Source organism: Pavona decussata, unplaced genomic scaffold, assembly GCF_977016875.1.
Source record: "Pavona decussata unplaced genomic scaffold, jaPavDecu1.1 SCAFFOLD_176, whole genome shotgun sequence".
In the NCBI taxonomy this organism is placed as follows: domain Eukaryota; kingdom Metazoa; phylum Cnidaria; class Anthozoa; order Scleractinia; family Agariciidae; genus Pavona; species Pavona decussata.
Window position 1 is genome coordinate 118,908 of NW_028145587.1, and position 18,593 is coordinate 137,500.

The 18,593-nt window shown below is 39.7% G+C and overlaps 2 protein-coding genes across 2 annotated transcripts in view; one reads left to right on the plus strand and one right to left on the minus strand.

The window, feature by feature from the left end:
- Positions 1-5,170: 5,170 nt before the first annotated feature.
- LOC146463412 (transcription initiation factor TFIID subunit 4-like) lies at positions 5,171-17,667 on the minus strand. The gene is made up of 11 exons (XM_085084438.1): positions 16,451-17,667; positions 13,397-13,486; positions 12,496-12,965; positions 12,020-12,074; positions 11,516-11,633; positions 10,918-11,048; positions 9,575-9,700; positions 9,202-9,258; positions 8,383-8,511; positions 7,484-7,555; positions 5,171-5,417 (listed from the first exon to the last, which is right to left on the minus strand). The coding sequence occupies exons 1-11, from the start codon at positions 17,606-17,608 to the stop codon at positions 5,307-5,309; spliced, it is 2,517 nt and encodes an 838-aa protein (XP_084940564.1). The 5' UTR covers positions 17,609-17,667; the 3' UTR covers positions 5,171-5,306.
- A 114-nt stretch (positions 17,668-17,781) lies between these two features.
- Positions 17,782-18,593, plus strand: part of LOC146463413 (RING finger and SPRY domain-containing protein 1-like) — a 19,709-nt gene continuing 18,897 nt past the window's right edge. Inside the window, exon 1 of the mRNA XM_085084446.1 lies at positions 17,782-18,076. Coding sequence (XP_084940572.1) covers positions 17,916-18,076 — 161 coding nt within the window. The 5' untranslated portion in view covers positions 17,782-17,915. The remainder of the gene's footprint in view (positions 18,077-18,593) is intronic.

An 18,593-nucleotide genomic window follows, 5' to 3' on the forward strand; every position in this document is an offset into this window, starting at 1 on the left:
GTTGACCACACCCCTGTGTCAATACTTTGTAAGGAGGGAGAAGTGAAATTATCGACCAAACGCAAGGTGAAAAAGAAAGTATCTTTCAAAGTAGACGAGCCTGTGAAGACTTCGCAAGAGAAGACGAAGACACCAGCCCAAGTAGATTTGTCAGCAAGATCAACATATGAGACAAAAGAGAAGGTCATGCCACGCTTAATCCCGCCTTCAGAAGTGAACGCAGTCGTTCGAGCTAAAGCACGTGTTCAAGGAAAGAGTTCACCACAAGTTGGTATCTCGACCCTGAGAATGCCTGTTAAAACCAGAGATGAATCAGAAGTATCCGGTTCCCACACCAGTGACAAAAGATCTTCAGCAGTGGAGCAGGATGTTCTCGAGGATACAGGCCGTCGTGCGAAGCGGCGACACATCGAAAAGGAGGTGACGTACTCTGACAAGCAAGATTCTATAAACCTTACTTCACAATGCGGAATAAATGCAGCAGTCCCGAGCACCACGCTTGGCGGGTCAACGGCAAGGCCTAGGGCAAGTATGAAGAGGAAGGCTGATGAGGACCCAACGGAACCTGAAAACTATGAACCAACGTTTCTGCATTCAGCCGTACAAACAGGCCAAGCAGCCACACAAATGTCACTGAAAGCTGCTGAAAGTTTGGAGGATCCAGACGGTGACGTGGAAATGCGGGAAATTAAGCAAGAGCAAGTTTCCTCTTTGAATCCCTTCTTATTTGCTCTGCCTTCATTTCTTACAGCGCCTTTCACGTCACAACCAGACAATGAGATGGACATTGATCCTGAGCAGTTTTCAACATGCAAAGTCTTCTCGTTTGTTCCTCCTTCATTCATTACAGCGCCTTTTACGTCACAACCAGACAATGGGATGGACATTGACCCTGAGCAGTTTTCAACATGGAAAGTCTTCTTTTTTGTTTTACCTTCATTTCTTATAGCGCCTCTTACGTCACAACCAGACAATGAGATGGACATTGACCCTGAACAGTTTTCAACATGGAAAGTCTTCTCGTTTGTTCCTCCTTCATTTCTTACATCGCCTTTTACGTCAGAACCAACCGATGAGATGGACATTGACCCTGAGCCGTTGTCAACACGGAAAGTCTTCTCACTTTCCCTACCTTCATTTTTGAAGATGCCCTGTACTTCACAGCCACCTGAAGAGGAAATGGAAGTGGTTGAACTGCCAATACTGGTCCCACCCTCCAACGCACAGCCAAAGGCAATGACCATCAATCAACCAGCAGTTGATACGACACCATCTAAACAACCTGAATATGCTAAAGGGCCTGCGGAAGCGGCTGGAATTGAAAGACCAGAGGGAGAGGCACCCTGCTTATTATCGCAACAGGAAACAGCTCAAGCCAGTCATCAGCCATTCGACGGGTGCAGGCAACCAGCAAGTCCATTTGGGGAGATGATGGATACCAAGAGGCCATTAGCATCTACAATAGGATTGTTGAAAGAGGCAGCTGTGCCATCGAAGATACCATTTGCTAAACAAGCAATCAGACAATCAGCTGTGCAACAACCAGAGATAAAACAACTAGTTGCAGACGCAGTGAAACGGCAAGACAATAAGCCAATATTCAGACCATTCGCACACCTTGGTGCTTTAATTCATTCACAACTTAGCTCTGCTGTGGAATCATGTTCTAATAATTCGAACTCTGATGGACAACGTGGCGTCGGAGAAATTTCAACGGCTGAAAACACATTAGAAACTTCTGAGGAGAAAGAGCAAGACGCAGCACCTAAATCAGGGAGTCAGCTTACCACGGAGCAATTCCAGCTTGAGCCACCAGCAGACGATCCGGCTTCTCATTTGGCTGATGTATCTGATTCTGAATCTTATGATGGCTCCGACGAGGAATACGAGCTGGACTTGGAATCCATTGAGAAGTTCTCAGAGCTAGAAAGCTCACCAGATCACGCCCAACTGATAACTAAATTACTGATTGAACGGGAATCTACTCAGTGGCACAGTATCTCAGATTCGGATTCAGATAGTGACTGTGGTGTTAAGTATGAGCTGTCTGAGCTGCTGGATCCAGAGACCATTGAGAATCACTCAGCAGTGGAAGACGTATTGGAAATTTCCCCAGAGCAAGCGGAACGCATAGCGAAATCACTGGCAGAAAAGGAGACTCGCGACTGGCACAATGTTTCTGGTTCAGACTTTGATGATGAGTCTAACGACGACCTCGATCTTATTGAAGATCTGGGTAGTGAGACGATTACTCAGTTTCCAGATTTGGAAGACGTCCTAGAAAATTCCCCTCAGGACATTACATTTATGTTAAAATTACTGGAAGAGAAGAAATCGTCCGGTCTGCATTGTAACATGTGACTTATTATTGCATAACTGAAGAGGTTGAAAAATTCTGCGACTAAGTAAAACATTCTTGAGAACTTCAAAAAAAATTATTTCTCGTGGAACTATTACACAAAGAAAAGGGAGATAGTGACTCTTACCATAATACTTTTTAAAACAGCATGTGATCAGAACATGCTTATGAATTAAGTGCACAAAGCACCTAGCAAAGCAGAAGAATTTCTCTGATTTTATTACATTTGAAGCCAATTCAAGGCTAGTTATCTTTTGAGATTGTTTTATTAAATGTATTTGTTATTTCGAAATCTCGCATCTTTTGTGTTTCAGTACCCCCAGCCCACCAACCAATTTCGTCCACAGAGTCTTCGCAATATTGAAAATAGCGGCCGCCACCGTCGGCCATGTTCAAATTGCGAAGCCCTGGAGACGAGATTGGACCATGGGGATAATCGAGGAAAGCAAACAAAATGAGCTAAGAAAAGTTTGCAACCGAAAATGAAGGAGATATCATCTCAAAACATATCCTTACTCAGGGCACTGTTTAACTGATGCTTACATCTAGCTATCGCTTATTCCCAACGCGTCATAAGTGCCTCAGGCCCCTGGGTCAAGCGCGGTGTGCTGTGTCTCACCTACATGTCATAGAACTTGAGAACGAGGTACCACCAGTACCCCTTTGGGAACATCCTTATGGCTGCTGGTCATTCCGACTACATCCTGATCGCGGCCATTGCCCAGCCAAGCTAAGTTTCAACTTGACCGATAAAATGACCTAATATCTATCTTCGGAACAGCCATCCTTTGTCTCAGGAAACATCTAATGGTGGATAATTATGACCGCGGGTAACACTGAAAGTTTCAAAGCTCATCATGTACCCACTGAGATAAAAAATCGTGAAGTGGTTGTAACGCCTTCGCCAGATCACTGCCAGTGTTCTATTGAAAACCGCCATTTAATTATTACAACAAGAACCTGTATAGAAATCCGAGTTTTTTATTCAAACCACCACGAAAGGTATTTATACCTAAATACGAAGATGCGACATACGAATATATTTTCATATCCTACCTACATGACTCACCTACAGGAAAATTACAATAACAACAAATAACGCGTTTTTTGTTCAAATATTAATTACAAAACCTTGAAACGAAAGCAACTTGAATCTATGTTTACCAACGGCCTGCTTCGTTGGATTTGGCTTGTTTTGTTTTAACCCTTCCATTGCCAAGATTAACGGCGACATTATTGATTTTGTGGATACGATCCTTAAGTGTGACCTACCATTTAAAAAGAAAGCTCTCAAGCAGTTGTTTAATGTGGTGCAGTGAAAACCCCTTGAGATTTCAGACGGCCTTTTGCAGTTTTATTCTAGAGAGTGGAATTGTTGGATTACCGGCGTTACTATATTAGCGGATGAAATTTGCAGAAGTCCGAGAAACTCTGAGCTCAGCCAAGGAAGGCTATGTTCCTATCACAAAGAGATTTGACAAATTGAATACGTTTGCAAACATAGTTATATCATTTTGAAATTATTCTCCACCGACACACCTAAAAACGCTACACCTCAAATTTAATCGACTTTTCTCAAAACAACTTACAACAATTTCCTGATCCCATCTCAAATCGTCGATTCTCACGTTCTTTATTGGAAGCTGAAAGATCTTGTGCCCTGTTAAAATCTCAGAAGGGGAACTACCGGGTCATCAGAAGCCAATTCCTAGAATAAACTCTGCTAACCTTGTTCCCAGGGTCGCTCCTCTTCACATTCCCTGGGATCCAAGGTATTTGAACTTCTAATGAACGGTTAGGAGAACATCGGTGAGGTAAAAATGACCATTATTTTGTGAACGGATATAACTCTTTCTGATTTGCTTCAATGGCAGTTTGAATTTCTAATGTCATCTTCTCAGGTGTTTCGTGAAACTGCGCGAAATAGCTATTCAACTGTTAAACCTCTTTGTTACAAGATGAAAAGATTCTCTGGTGTAAAAAGTGTCCGCGATGGCGCACGTTTTATGGTCCAATTTATGTTATTTGTGGTAATTCCGCAATGCCACAGCTAATTAGCTACAGCTCTAGAATAAGCCCTGCTGGAAAAGGAAAAAAGTACTGATACCAGCTTAAGCCAAACTCGTTTTAAACGTCGAAAAATTCCCGATTACCTGCGGGTAAATTTGAGCTCGATCAAATGACAGATTATCCCGTTCAGTTAATACGTGTTTTGAAAAAAACCACTAAAAAGTGATTACGGTTCGTCCTTCCTCCGAGAAATTTCTTAATATTCTTGTCGATACTCCAAGAACAATTTTGTTTGAGCAAAAATGATCTGTTAAAAATTTGGTGCAGTTTTGACCGAAACACAGCAAAATCCCTGTGACAATGCCCCTTTGAGTGCAATCATTCAACTGAAAACTGCTGAGCAGAACTTTGCTGTTGTGCTGTGTATAACGCTCTACAAGATGGTTCCAACTTTTAACTCTGTCGATGATCATTCAAATGAACGCTACAGGGCAGAACTTGCCTGTGTTGTTGTTTATTACTGATGCTGTGCAAGGTGGTTCTGACTTTGTGTCTGCGAATGAAATCCAAAAGCGCCTCATTCTTCAAAAGGTGACTTGGAATAAGAACCCTGGACAGTGGAAGGGTAACTAACATGGTGCATGTACATGTACACTGCAGATAAATACGTTATCGACACGTTTAAAAATTGGTACGAACTAAACTCATTGGCATGGGGTGTCTCCTTTGAGGAAGTGTTCCCACAGGCTTGTATTAAACAATTTCTGCGTACTGGCGCACATGAAGTTTCCTGAGTTCTTAGCTTCCGTTATTTGGTTTGTTGACTGTCACGCAAACCTTTTCGTCAACGAAGCGTTGCGCGACAAACAATGTGATTCCCAGGAACCGTGACTGTGAAGCGATAATGCGTAGCGTGACGAGGCTGTGATACGGCGGGTTATTTTAGCAGCGCCTTGTATAATAATACGGATTTTGTTGTTTCTTTTTCTTGCTCCATAACAAATATAAGATCTTTGAGAAGCACCCGTCGCATTCTTTGGCGAGGAACCTGCGTAATAAGCAAACAAAACAGTACATAGTATGAGAAAATGATAAATTTGCCCAGCATAAGAATGAACAATCCTTCCTCTAACGAGGAAAAACCAAAACAGTAGCAATGTCTCAATACGGACAGGGGGGTAGCCAAGTGGTTAGGGCATCAAACTTGCAATCCACAGGTCCCAGGCTCAAGTCTGGAAACTAGGGACTGTCGCGCGGTAATTCTGCGCTCAAATGCTAGGTCACTCATGTAAATCAGTGCAATTAGGTCTGCCTCCTACCAGTTAAGATTTTCAAGAATGCTCATGTTCCATTCATCATTATCATCATGATCACCAATATTATTATTACGGAGCTAAAACTACAATTTCCGTTCTATTTAGAAGACAAACCAAGCTTAGATTGCAATCCGAATCCAGTTTCTTAAATTTTGATCTTGTCCTCTGCAGTGTGTCCTTATTGCAGTTTTTTGTTCCAGCTCGCATACCCCCACCCCCTCCCTTTCAAGGGGAGTATTCCCCCATTATAACCTCTACAGGTATGTGCGGCGCCAAGGGTATGATGTTTGAGCCATTTTGGTCTGAAATGGGGTGCAGGTGTTAACCACTTTGATCTAAAAGCCTTAAGGTGACTCGACCCAGTTATTTTTTGGCGGTACCACCCTACTTTGAAGCTCTCTGGTATCCGCGCCTTTACTTTTATCGTAAGTGTAACACATAGAATGGATAACATATAGATCAATCTACAATAAAGCAAAAAAAAATTTGGCGATCGGAGTAAATGTCACGTGGTTATAGTGCCACGCCCCTTTGAGGTCTGAGTCGAACTTCTGCTGTTGCCGGCTTTTTTTCGTAAAAATCTCTCGGCTACACATAGTGCGCATTAGTGCCTTGCGCTGAACAGAGTTTCAACAAAATCGCAAAGACCCAATTCGAGAAATTTAGGGCTTTCCAAATTTAGGCCATAATTTATGTAAAAATGATAAGCAAACTTTACACGATTATATCTAATAAACTATGAGATTTATTCCTTTATTTTGGGGATCTTTATTGCAGATGGGTCCTTGCAAGTCAGCAAAAAGCTTTAGGGCCCTGTAAATGCGCGCGATTCCGAGCAATGCAAACATATAGAAATGATAGTTTTAGCTATTTGCTGACGCTTGTCAGCGTTTCAGAGTCATTCTCACAAAAAAAGCATTTTCTTTAAAATTCGTAGTTTTTTTTCCTTCAAATTTTTTCAGGGCCACAATTGATTAACTTACTACTGGGATTCTGAATTTCATGGCCATTGAAAAACTGTGACATTATCTTCTATAAGCCCAAACTTGAGTAAACATTGAAGATTTTTAGCGTTTTGGCTGAGTTTGTGCTTTGGGAGTTTTCTATTGTTTCGAGTTTGTCATGATACAGCATTCTTGTTCAGCACGCGTGCAATGACCACGCTTGCCTGACTTCCGAATGCATTCATTGGACATTGTAAACTCTGTTCAGCGCAAGGCACTAATGCGCACTATGTGTAGCCGAGAGATTTTTACGAAAAAAAGCCGGCAACAGCAGAAGTTCGACTCAGACCTCGGGGCGTGGCACTATAACCACGTGACATTTACTCCGATCGCCAAATTTTGTTTGCTATATATTGTAGATTGATCTATATGTTATCCATTCTATGTGTTACACTTACGATAAAAGTAAAGGCGGGGATACCAGAGAGCTTCAAAGTAGGGTGGTACCGCCAAAAAATAACTGGGTCGATTCACCTTAAAAAGGCCATGCCGGAAAAGGGGGACCGAAAAAATGCATATTTTGGTCTAAAATAGGGCCAGGGTTTGGAGAACCGAGCTGCACACTCACACCAAAAATTCTTAAGACAAACCCCCTCCTGGAAAAAATCCCTAAAATTGGATTAAGCAAGCTGACAGTGCAATGACTAAGGGAAACGCAACATGGGGTGCGGTCTATCTGGATACCCCACCTAATCCATGACCAGACAAACATAATACCAAGGAACTACCCACAGCACCTTCAAATCAGAAAGGTAACCTTCAATTAGAGTATTATATTAATGCTCCTCGTTTACCTGTTGTCGAACGTCTTTTTGATTTGCTTGTACAGTAGAGGAAGATTGCGAAGAAGTGGGAGAGGAGGTACCCTGAGTAACAACAAGAAACACGGTTAAAGTGACGGTAACATGGTAAGTAACAAAGCCAACTTGACGGCGAGATACAAAACATCAAAAACAAAAGATGTTTTACTCTTTGTTAATCATTTTGCTAACTATGGTCAAGACGCTGATGGTGGACACTGTTACAGTACATCTACTAGTGAACTATCACAATCATGGAAGAAAGAGCTGTCTGGCATATATACCCCCACCCCCAACCCCCCTTCCCCCTACAGGACCCGCCTCAAGCAGGCGAAAATGAAGGGATAGATAGCATATTATCGTTTTTAAGCAACCTGTGAGTAAACTTGAGATGAAGCCCTAAACGTTTTTACATTCTTCATACAGTAGTTAAGGGAGGGAGGGACGGGGAAGGACTTGATTTGACATAGTAGAATTACAAAACTAAACATCCAAATATCAAGAAAAATTTTGTAAGTTGAATATTGTTCATTACTTACACGTACACAAAGAAATTGCAACATGCTAGTTGCAAGGTAAGCCATTGAAATTTCTCATTTTCTGGACGTTCACAAATTTAAAAATACCAAATAGGGAAAGCGTTGATGTTTTGGGTTGACATGAACAAGGCTGTTTCCTAACAATAGTCCAGTAGCCTGAATATTTTGCTGAAGCACCTAACATGTCACAGGTTGGGCTCCTAACTGCTCGGCTTTTGGCCTTGTGGCCTCCTTCAAAGTTTTCTTAGGGAACAGCCTGATGAATGGTAATACATATTTGCTAGATTTCACATGCAACTGGTGCAGTTTGATTAAAACTCAAAGCCAAATACTATTATTTTTTTAAATGCTTACTGGTTTTGAAACAGATGACCCTCCTTCGAGAGCTTCATCTAACTTTCTCTTTTTTCTTGGTCCAATGGCGGCCAGCGCCGTTGAGTTAGCTGCTCTCTTTCGAATTAATTCCTCTTCCTCTTGTTGTAGCTGGGGAAAAAAGTATTTTAGTTGCAACACTTGTTAAAAAAAGAAAAAAAAAACTTTAGTTTACAATTACTGGTTTTGTTTCACTTCTTCAAGAAAATTGACATTAATTTTTACAGAATTTCTACCACTAAGGGAGTGCAAGTGTGGAGGTTCTTCTCCTGCATGGACCAACAATCAGGGTCTTAAAATAAACAAGGAAGAATGTGCTGTCTTTGCTCATCTGCAAGTTGCCAGACCCCCATGCGCCTTGAATAAACAGACAGAAAGAGAGGGAGGAGCAAGCCTTAAATATGAACACCCTCTGTGAAATTTGATTACCAGGTATGGGTTGGGTGAGATAACAGGAGCCTGCATGAGTTGATGTTACTTTGTCAATAGAGAGATTAAGAATCGCGTTTACGGTTCACGGCAGACGTGAGATTCGCGTTTATGTTTTCTTGAAATAAAGAGTACAAAGATGAGAATGGTGCAAACTAATTCTGGCCTTTGATGCTAACGCAAAACTACTCTATTTGACAGAGAAACTGAAAACAGCAAGTGGCAAATATAGGATAAACATAGTCGCATGTTCATATCTCACGTTTGCTGTTACGGTCATTCTAATATTGTCCATAAAGCAAAGTCAGATGTAAGTGACATGTGTTCTATCTAATAAAGCACTTATACTGTACTGGTCACCATATTTTTTACCTGTTTTGCTTTCTCTTTGAGTCTTGCTTGCTCAGGATCCTCTTGTCTTGACCGGCTCTGTTAAACATGCAATAAAATTAACATCACAGGAAATGCTTTCACTATAACTTGGCGTGGTGGTCACTGCACTGGATTTGAAAAATAGATTCCCCCTTCCATCCAATAAATTGGTGTAACACAAAATGTCCAGGGTTTTGAGTTGAAGTCCTGCTGTTTCACAGAATTTCCGCCACATTTAACTCTCCTGTCACATGAGCATACTATAACATGTTCCGGAGGGTAAGCAAAGGGTGTTCCATTTTGTATTCTCATGCCAAATAACGAAAATTTGATTGGTAAATACTGTATGTGTAAAATATAGATAGTCGCTCACTTTAGCAGCTCGCATTAGAATATCTCTTTCTCTAGCATCTCGTTTTTTCCTTTCTACTTCATCTATCTGCTCAAAGACTCTCAGCTGAGACCTGATATCCAGGCCTACTTCATACATTGGATCATCCTAAAAACAAATAAATAAATAAATAAATAAATAAATAAATAAATGAGTGAGTGAGTGAGTAAATAAATAAATAAAGAAGGAAACCAGTTAAAGTGCCCCTGGGACGAAAATTTCATTTTCCATCTTTTTGCATTTTCGTGTAGAATATGGCCTTCTTACTCACGTTACCAAATTTCAATCCTTTACAGCGATTGGAAGTATTTTTTTTTTTGGCTTTTTATTCGAGATTTCACGGCCGCCATTACTTGGCCTTGTTCTGGAAGTCAAGGCTCAAATTACAGGAAGTGACGTCATTGGCTCAACACAAAAAATTCCACATGGCTAATTTTCATATGGATTCTACTTCATAAACTGTATTCTGCTGTTGCGAAGTAAATAACAGCAGAATACAGTTTATGAAGTAGAATCCATATGAAAATTAGCCATGTGGAACAATATCATGCACTTAATGTTTGATAAATTGCATCAGGAAAAAAATGTGTTTTTGCTCTGTTACCAATGTTTACAGTTTTAATGTTCAATCTTAATGTTTTATCTGTTAAAAAAATTTTTAACGCACACTTGTTTAATAGGCCCTCATTATGAGGCAAGGCCAAGTGCAAAGCTACTCATAAGAAAATTAGTTTTGTTCCCATATTCAAGGCATTTTTTTCAATATTGATATTGACACCGATATTATGACATCATCATCCAAGACTTTTCAGTGATGTTAACACTTACACTCTAAAAACACTCCTTATGACCTCCATAGACATTAAACAAAAACACAGAGCCCTAGCAACAGTGTTTAAACTTTAATGTATATCCAAAGGGATCAAAACAGCCAATATTTCTCGCAAGTATCAATATTTTTCAAGGAAACCTCTGTATTGATGATATTGAGTATTTGGTATATCGGTGCACCCATACTGAGCAGTGCCTTCCTCTAGTGCTCTTCACTATACTGTACAAGATGGCTCACTCTTTTTGAGGCTGATCTAAGCCTTATGTCCAATCTTAAGTGTGACCACTAAGCAGTGCTTCCTTATTTTGTTTTTGTTCATTCTTTCAAGTCCAAAAAATTGCCAAATCTGCACTTCCGTGTATCCAGTGTTAACACATATTTTTTTTACAAGGGGGGATACAAAATGTGTGGGCCAATCATCTGCGTCATTAGTAATTAATTTAAAGAACTTTATTTGTGAATGTAATAAATTGTTATAAGCAGTTTTACATACCCTATAAACTTCAAGTCGATGCAAACTTATTGTGGATATTTTTTCTAAAATGTTCCGTAGTCTTTCCTGTGTTGCATGGGATACTAAACTAAGCACTTCTTGAGACACGTCTGATAAGCCACGTTTCCTTGCTGCAAGACAAAGCACAAAACGTCACAGAGATGTCATTTGCTGGCTGGGAAATGATATGCCTAGGGATTTGTCAATTAAAAATCACGGCATAATTTTGCCAGGTGGTTAGGGCGCTGGAGGCCCTGAGTTCAAAGTCCACTCTGATCACTGATTTTTTTCATGATAACCCCATTTTGAAATTTAAGGTCATGCTTTGTAAATAGCAAACTGGTTTGCCTTCCACCAGTTGGGATTTTTAACAATAATGTAATGTTCAGTTTGTATATTTGTTTGACTGTTATATAGTGTCCCTAATTAGCAATACAGTGCTAAATAATCAGGCACTAAAATAAAGTCATTTTTTCCCCTCTGAATTGATGACAGAAGCTACAGCATAGTAATATTAAGATGTTATTCTGCTTCAAACCTTAATTGGCAATATACACAGTAAGATATTATTACATACTTTAGACATAATTAAACTGACCTAATGCCTCTATTCTTTTCTGAAGGGGTGACGCATTTAAAAAAGGTTCATCCTTACAGCTTCTTGTCTGAGAGCTTAGTAGGTCTGAGTTGATAGCCAAAATTCTCTGGCTTTCTTCCTGTGAAGAAAATATGAACAAAGTACATGTACATTAAAAATTATTTTCACAAAAATGCCCCTAAATGGCCTGACTAACAAAACACTGAAATTGAAGTGTTGAGAGCATAACCAACCTTTGTTGAATTTTAGGTTGATCTTTACTCTTCATGAAAGATTAGCCCCAAACTCGAGGAAACAAGTGGTTTTTTGTGTCTCAAATATTTTTCACTGATTGGCCTGCAAATTTTTGTGCAATTTTAACCCCTCCCCCCCCCCAAAAAAAAAAACAAACAAACATTTTTTGTAACAATGAAATCGACATATATGGGTCAAATCAAAGGCTCATGCTCCTTCAATTTCAACTGTAGTAATAGTATTCAATATTATTCATGATTGAGAACTTACCATTAAATTAACGCCAGCCATGGATGTGACATCATTTATATCATCATCTCCACTACTACAAGAAATAGATAAAGAAAAAACAAAGAAGTGTTCTTAAATTTAAGCAACAATACTGAATCCCAATTAGAATAATATTTCAGCATTTGGCTAAAGATCAGAATACAGCTATGTACAACTGGACATGTCATGTCCAGCTCTCCTCACCCTCACTGCCATTGAACCAAGCAGTTTATTCTGTTGCAAGTCAATGGTATCAGCTTTGGTGAAAATGATAGAATGACAGTGAAAAGTCCTCCAAAAAAGGTGACAAGACTTGTAGGAACAACCACCTCTAAAATTAGTTGGTGACTTGGTTTGAACACTGTCCAATGACCAGATCATGTCAAAGAATTTCTTGGCCAGGAGCGAAAGGCAATTTTCAAGAACTGTCAAAGTTTATATAATAAATTCTGTTTAGATCATCTCTGATTCCTTACCTGCTAATTCCAGTAAAACCCTTGGGCTTTAGTTTATCGGCAGTTGTAGCAGATGCTGCAGTTGTCCCTGCCTGAGATTTCAGAGCACCTACAACCATTTTATTCCCCATAGTTCCCGGTGGAGCATGTACCATGACAACATTCCGTGAACTAGTAACAGCCTGAGAACCAGACACTGCTCCCGTGGACGTCGTCAATACTACCCGTTGCGTGGCATTAAGTTGGTGTTGTCGTCTTAGAAGTTGTTGTTGCTGTGCCGGCGTGAGAATGACTTGCTTCACCATTTGCTGGCCTGGTTGTTGTGGTACTATGTGGATTTTTTGCACCTGTGCATTTGGTTTTTGTCCTGGTTGAGAGACAGCATACACTGGGGTTCCAGGCTTTTGTTGTACTGGTTGCTGAGGAATGATCTTCTGAGGGGTGTTTGATTGAGGTAATCTTGATTGTGCTCGTAACAAAGGTAGTGTTTTCTGATGTTTGAGGAAAAATGAAGGAACTCAGTAAGATTTTATTGATTTGAATGGGAGTCACATGAAATGAGAAAACATTTTCATCATTCATGGTCATGGCTATGCTTGGACTGCACGACATAAATAAGAGCCAACACAAGTCATTAGATACACGTAAGTATTTTAGTTCATTATTATTCAACTAAACTTAGTGCTGTTTGAATAGCGTGAGGAACAAGTAAGAACATGCGACGATATTCACGCACTTAGAATACCTCACTTGTGTGTAATAAAAAAAAAAAAACAAATAAAAAAAAAATAACCACCAAACAAACAGTTTGGTGGTTATTTTCCAGTAACACTCAAAGAATTTTTCCTATTACCTATAATTTCATAATTACTTAAATTTCTTCATAAAATATGACAATCAACAATCTTTAACTATTACCTACCTTTAAAAATCCCACAAGATTTGGCTGGGGTGGCGAATTGAGTGTTGTTTGTAGACTTGCTGCAAATTGCTCTTCAGTGAGTTTTCCTTCCTGTAAGAAAGCAAAGCACATTCAGTTACAGTACCCTGCCACTATGCACAAATATCACTATAGGTTTGCACATGAGGAAACAAGTCCACAAAACTACAATCGTCGTCAAAACTCTTGGAAAGATTGCTAAGTTTATGTTGCCTTCATGTTCCTCCCCTCCCCTATATCAATGTTGAGTTTTAACTGTGAATTTGTTGCACTTATGTTTGTGAGGAATCCAACATTGAACAGGGGGTGGGTGGGGGAAAGCTAGAAACAATAGAGTAAACATGTACACAAGTAATAAAAATTGCTACACCGTCAAAAAGACTTATTTACTAGGGGCTTGTTTTCTACCCTTCCCAACAGAAATTGTTAAGGATTGTAGTTGCCAGGACAAGTCCCTTGTATTGTTTACTCAACTGGATTGGATTGGATGCAGGCACTTGTCCCAAGAGCAGTTCACATGAAGAGACAAGCATAATTTTGGGGGAACAAACCCTGGGAACTTGTTCCTCAAATTCAAACCTGATTAAATTCATGAGAAAATTCCCTGGGACTAGTCTCTGTAATTCAACACATCTTGGAAATTTGTTGCACATCATGCACGCTGACCTATCGTATTCAATTCAAGATCGTGATGATTACTTTTAAGGTGATTCATGGCATGGCTCCTAGTTATTTAGTAACCTGATCTGTATTAGATCATCGTCTAGGTATTCATTACGCAATAATGATACAATATTTTGAGAACGTCCAAAAGGGGTTATGCGCACGACTTTAGGTGCCCACTCGTTTCATGCCTCTGCGCCTGCGCTGTGGAACAGCTTGCCTGCACACATCCGCACGATTGATTCGCTAGCGCTATTTAAGAAATCTCTTCATACTTATCTTTTTAAGCTAGCGTTTTAGTTTCACATTACGATGTTATAGGAGTTTTGTATTTTATTTCTTTACTTTATATTCATTCATTTTCAGTAGCCTCGCTCCAACTGTGGAATTCTCTGCCACTTGAAATAAGATCTTGTGACGACTTGAATTTTTTTAAGAAAAAAGTTAAGACTCGTCTTTTTAGGAAAGTTTTTCTATAGAATTAAATACCAAATTTAGACATTTTGTACATTAGAAATATTAGACCTAAATATGTCAATGCAATTTTCTTTTTCTATGTTCAGTACTGATGTAATGACATTTATTTGCTGTAATTGTAAAGGGCGATTGGACATGGCTGGAAATCGTGCTACATAAATAAAGTATTATTATTATTATTATTATTATTATTATTATTATTATTATTATTATTATTATAAGAGTCTAAATGTTTTTGTTTGGTTTGGGCAATCTATGATCGTCCTGACTCAAACGTCAGTGAAAGATGAAAAACATAAACAGCCTCTTGTACAGTAGGTCAGGTCCTCATTCCTCCTCACAAACCCAAAGATAATCAAGAGCTTTGCAAATGAGGCAGGATCTGCTCTTATAATTTTTCCTTGCACATCAAGACTTTTAATCGTAGAAAAATTACAAACTAATGTTATTTGACATTTAATTTTCCACTGACGTTTTTCAGTGAACCCTTAATCATGTGATATTAACTGTAAACAAAAAAATATTTCCGGAACGTTAGATGCGAGACCTTTTAATTGGTCATTCCCAACTAATTCTCTGTTTACCACTACTGTAGTTTTGAAACTGATTGGCTGGTAGGAGTAAAAAAATTGATGAAACGGAGTAATGGAAATGACAATATTGCGGTCACAAAATCAAGATAGAAAGTTTATTTTTAATGAGAAAGAGAGTCAAAGTATATAGCAAACACTAAAAACCAAGCTGACTGATCCTAATGCATCAAGAAAATATATTAATTTTGTATATAATAATAAAAAATACTTATTTCCTCTAAATTTAAAAACAGGTAAACAGGCAGTTGACAAATTATTTTCTTGAGCAATAAAACTTTCCCTTTAAATTAATCTTACGGTAAATGCAGCAATGCCTTGAAGGACTGGATTTAAATTGGCTTACATATATAATTTTCATCAAGAACACAATCTCAAACAAACAATGCATGGAACAAATCCAACTTTCAAAGACAAAATTAATAAATTTAAATGCAAGAGTAAATGGAAAAAGAAATACCCAGATTTCTCTGACTCCATTACTAGTGAAAACCAGCCTTTAGAAGCTATGTTTAACATAAAATGTTTTCTTGGGATCCTTGTTTGCATAATAGAGAATGTAATGATCTTCATTTGTTAATCCTTGCTCCTCAATTCTTGTAGCTATCTTAAGTAGCCAGCACCTAGCTATTATGGTGAAGCTATACAGTGAAGATAGCAGAGCTACTCAAGAGTTTCGAAATCACTAAAAGCCAACAAGAATGAGTATTTCTTTGGTTTATGACTAGCTGCTTTATGTGTGAAGCCAGTTTAAACCCCAGTATCATTATACAAATTCTCCTTACTGGTCTCCATACATGTCATTGAGTACTAATTGAGAGAACTTGTTTAAATATCAAGACAATTCATCTCAGGTGATCAATTGCTAAATTCTCATGGCCTACATGCATTATGAAACACTGATATGATGAGGAGATATTTGATGATGATCACTTTTGTAGCACCACCTTAAAGCAAAGCTTTGATCTACCATGCTGAACAGGAGAATTAGTTGGCAGGCAGTGATCACTTTAAGCAAGCTTGGGCTCATGCATCCAAATTGCAGTTTACACATCTGACACAATCATGCAAGCATATAGATTTAAGATCTCTTTTCAAGTACTTGTGTTTTCACTTGCGGTCATGCCTGCATCATATCAGTTTACAAGTACATTTCTTGTACCTATGCTTGTGTTGGATGTGTAAACCAGCCTTTAGGCCCCCTCCCTTCCAGCTCCCCTACCTCACCCCCTCCCTCCAATATGTTACTTGTCTGGCTTCAAAGCACCATAACAAAAAAACAACAACAACAACAACAACAACTCACCATAACACCTTGAACCAGTTCCTTTACAGTCTTGCCAACATCAGGAGATTTTTGGTCAGATGCAAGCCTAATTAAGTTGCTGAAGAAATTTTTTAATTTAAGAGCTTGCTCTTTTACTTGTTCAAGCTGAACCACATTCATTTGAGGTTGAGAATGCGTGACTGTTGGCGGTGTAGTAGACGATTGTGGAGGTTTAGTCTGATTGCTAGCTATGCTGACATTATTAACACTCTGTGGCTGAGGTGTTGCTGTAGCAGGTTTAGCAACACGCATAGCTACATTTGAAGTGCTCGAATTTTGGGTCACAGTACCCACGGTGGATGTAATCTCAGTTTTCGGAGTTGCAACAGCAACTTGGTTCAGAGGCATTCTGTAGGTGATCGTGTTCGGTATTGTACTTATTTGCGGCCGAATTGGGGTAAGCGTAGTTCTAATAGGAACATTCTGCGACACGCTAACACTCGCCGGAACAGGGCGAATCTGAGTTTGTAAGATGTTGATCTTCTTGTCCTGTTGAATCGGCGAGCTAGTCGCCGCTTGTTGTAACACAACTTGAGGGTTTACCGGCCTCACCGTCATGTTCCCAACCCGAGGTTGAATTTGCTGAATAATTCGCGGCGCTGCAATGGTTTGAGGATTTCCTGAAACCGTAACATTCCCCGTCACAACTCTTGGAGCTAACGCGATTTGCTGTGGACTGATCAAATTAATGTTCCGGTTAACCAAGTCCGCGTTGATCATGGTCGTAACGAAGCGAGATGCTCCCGCAAAACCAGAGTTCGGAGCGAGAACAGCCATGGTAGCCGGTCGTGGAGCTAACGGAACTGCTGTGGTGACCGTTGGACGTGGTGCGATGTTGATAACAGTAGTAATCGCGCTGTTGCCACCCGCGCTTAGCACTGGCGATGAAGAAATCCCCGGACGAACTGCAGTCACGGTTTGGTTTTGATTCGGGCTCGTTTGGTTTGGCGTCTTGCTAGGCATGTTGCTTAGTTTAGGGCTGGCTTTGGATGCTGCCGCCGAAGGTTTGACTTCATTGTGATGGGATCTAGGGATCGCTGTCGATGCCAATTGGCTTTCCAGCGATCCCACCATAGCACTGACCTCCTTCTCATCTACTTCTTTCTCGAATAGGTCTTCTAGAAAGGAAGACGCCATTTGGCTACCATTCTTTTGATGCAGTGGTTTAAAAAGTAAAACAGTATTATGGGATGGAACGGCGTGTGCGCATTTCAAACTTGCGAAAAACCGCTAGCAGACCGTAAATTAATCACGGGCTCTTACATTGCGCGCATACTTTTACCATAATCAGAGCTGACCATTTCTAGTATTCAACGAGGGCTCATCGACAATAAACGGTGGTTTGTTTACCGAAGGAAACTTGGGTTTCAAAATGTTGTGATGGTGATTTTCCACGAGTGTTTTTGCCATTCTTTATGTGCAGTTGAATTTAGCCAAGTCATATATGGGAGTTTGTTGTTGTAAGACCCACGAAGCACTGCGACAGAACAGCTACGATTCCGACTATGGAAGAAGTGTTCCTCCTTCGACAGCCAACAGGATTGCTGATCACACCGATCGCCTTGTGTTGGATGCGCTTCGCGCTGTACGCAGACTTGTGGGAAAGTAAGACAACGATTTGCTTTTTGTTTTTTAACTGGTTAAGCTTAAACGCATCCTCACGGAAAGACTTTATTATATCCTTGATCTTGTATATTTACATTTTAATTTTTCTAATTGGGCCTTTATAAATTGTTTGTGCTTAAGCTTATCAAGCTGTCAGAAAAGTATCGGCTTTGATAAGCTTACAATAAAAGAAAATTACCTGAGATCGCTCTACAATCTGCCTTTCACAGTACTGTAAAATTAAGAGTAACACCAATACGCCGTTGGTGCTGTTAATTTTACAAAACAGTTCCCTCTGTTTGTTGTTACTGTCAATGGGACGTTCATTATTTTGTTATCCACACCCCCCGCCATATCCCAACCACCCTCGGTTTGTGTTGTTGGCACATTAGAAGATTGCATCCGAGGGGGCCAAAATTTTGTCGCCTTCTTTGAAAAAAATATTCTGATTTTTAGAAAGCGCCCAACCATTTTATACCACTTTTGAATTATTCCCTTGTTTACATTCTAAACAAGA

What these genes read in the sequence shown, in the direction of transcription:
- LOC146463412 (XM_085084438.1), bottom strand. Translation starts at nt 17,608, where the DNA reads ATGGCGTCTTCCTTTCTAGAAGACCTATTCGAGAAAGAAGTAGATGAG. An exon ending in GAAAAGAATAGAGGCATTAG is followed by an intron (nt 11,049 to 11,515) that starts GTCAGTTTAATT and finishes TTTGTCTTGCAG; the next exon opens with CAAGGAAACGTGGCTTATCA. An exon ending in TTCTAATGCGAGCTGCTAAA is followed by an intron (nt 9,259 to 9,574) that starts GTGAGCGACTAT and finishes CATGTTTAACAG; the next exon opens with AGCCGGTCAAGACAAGAGGA.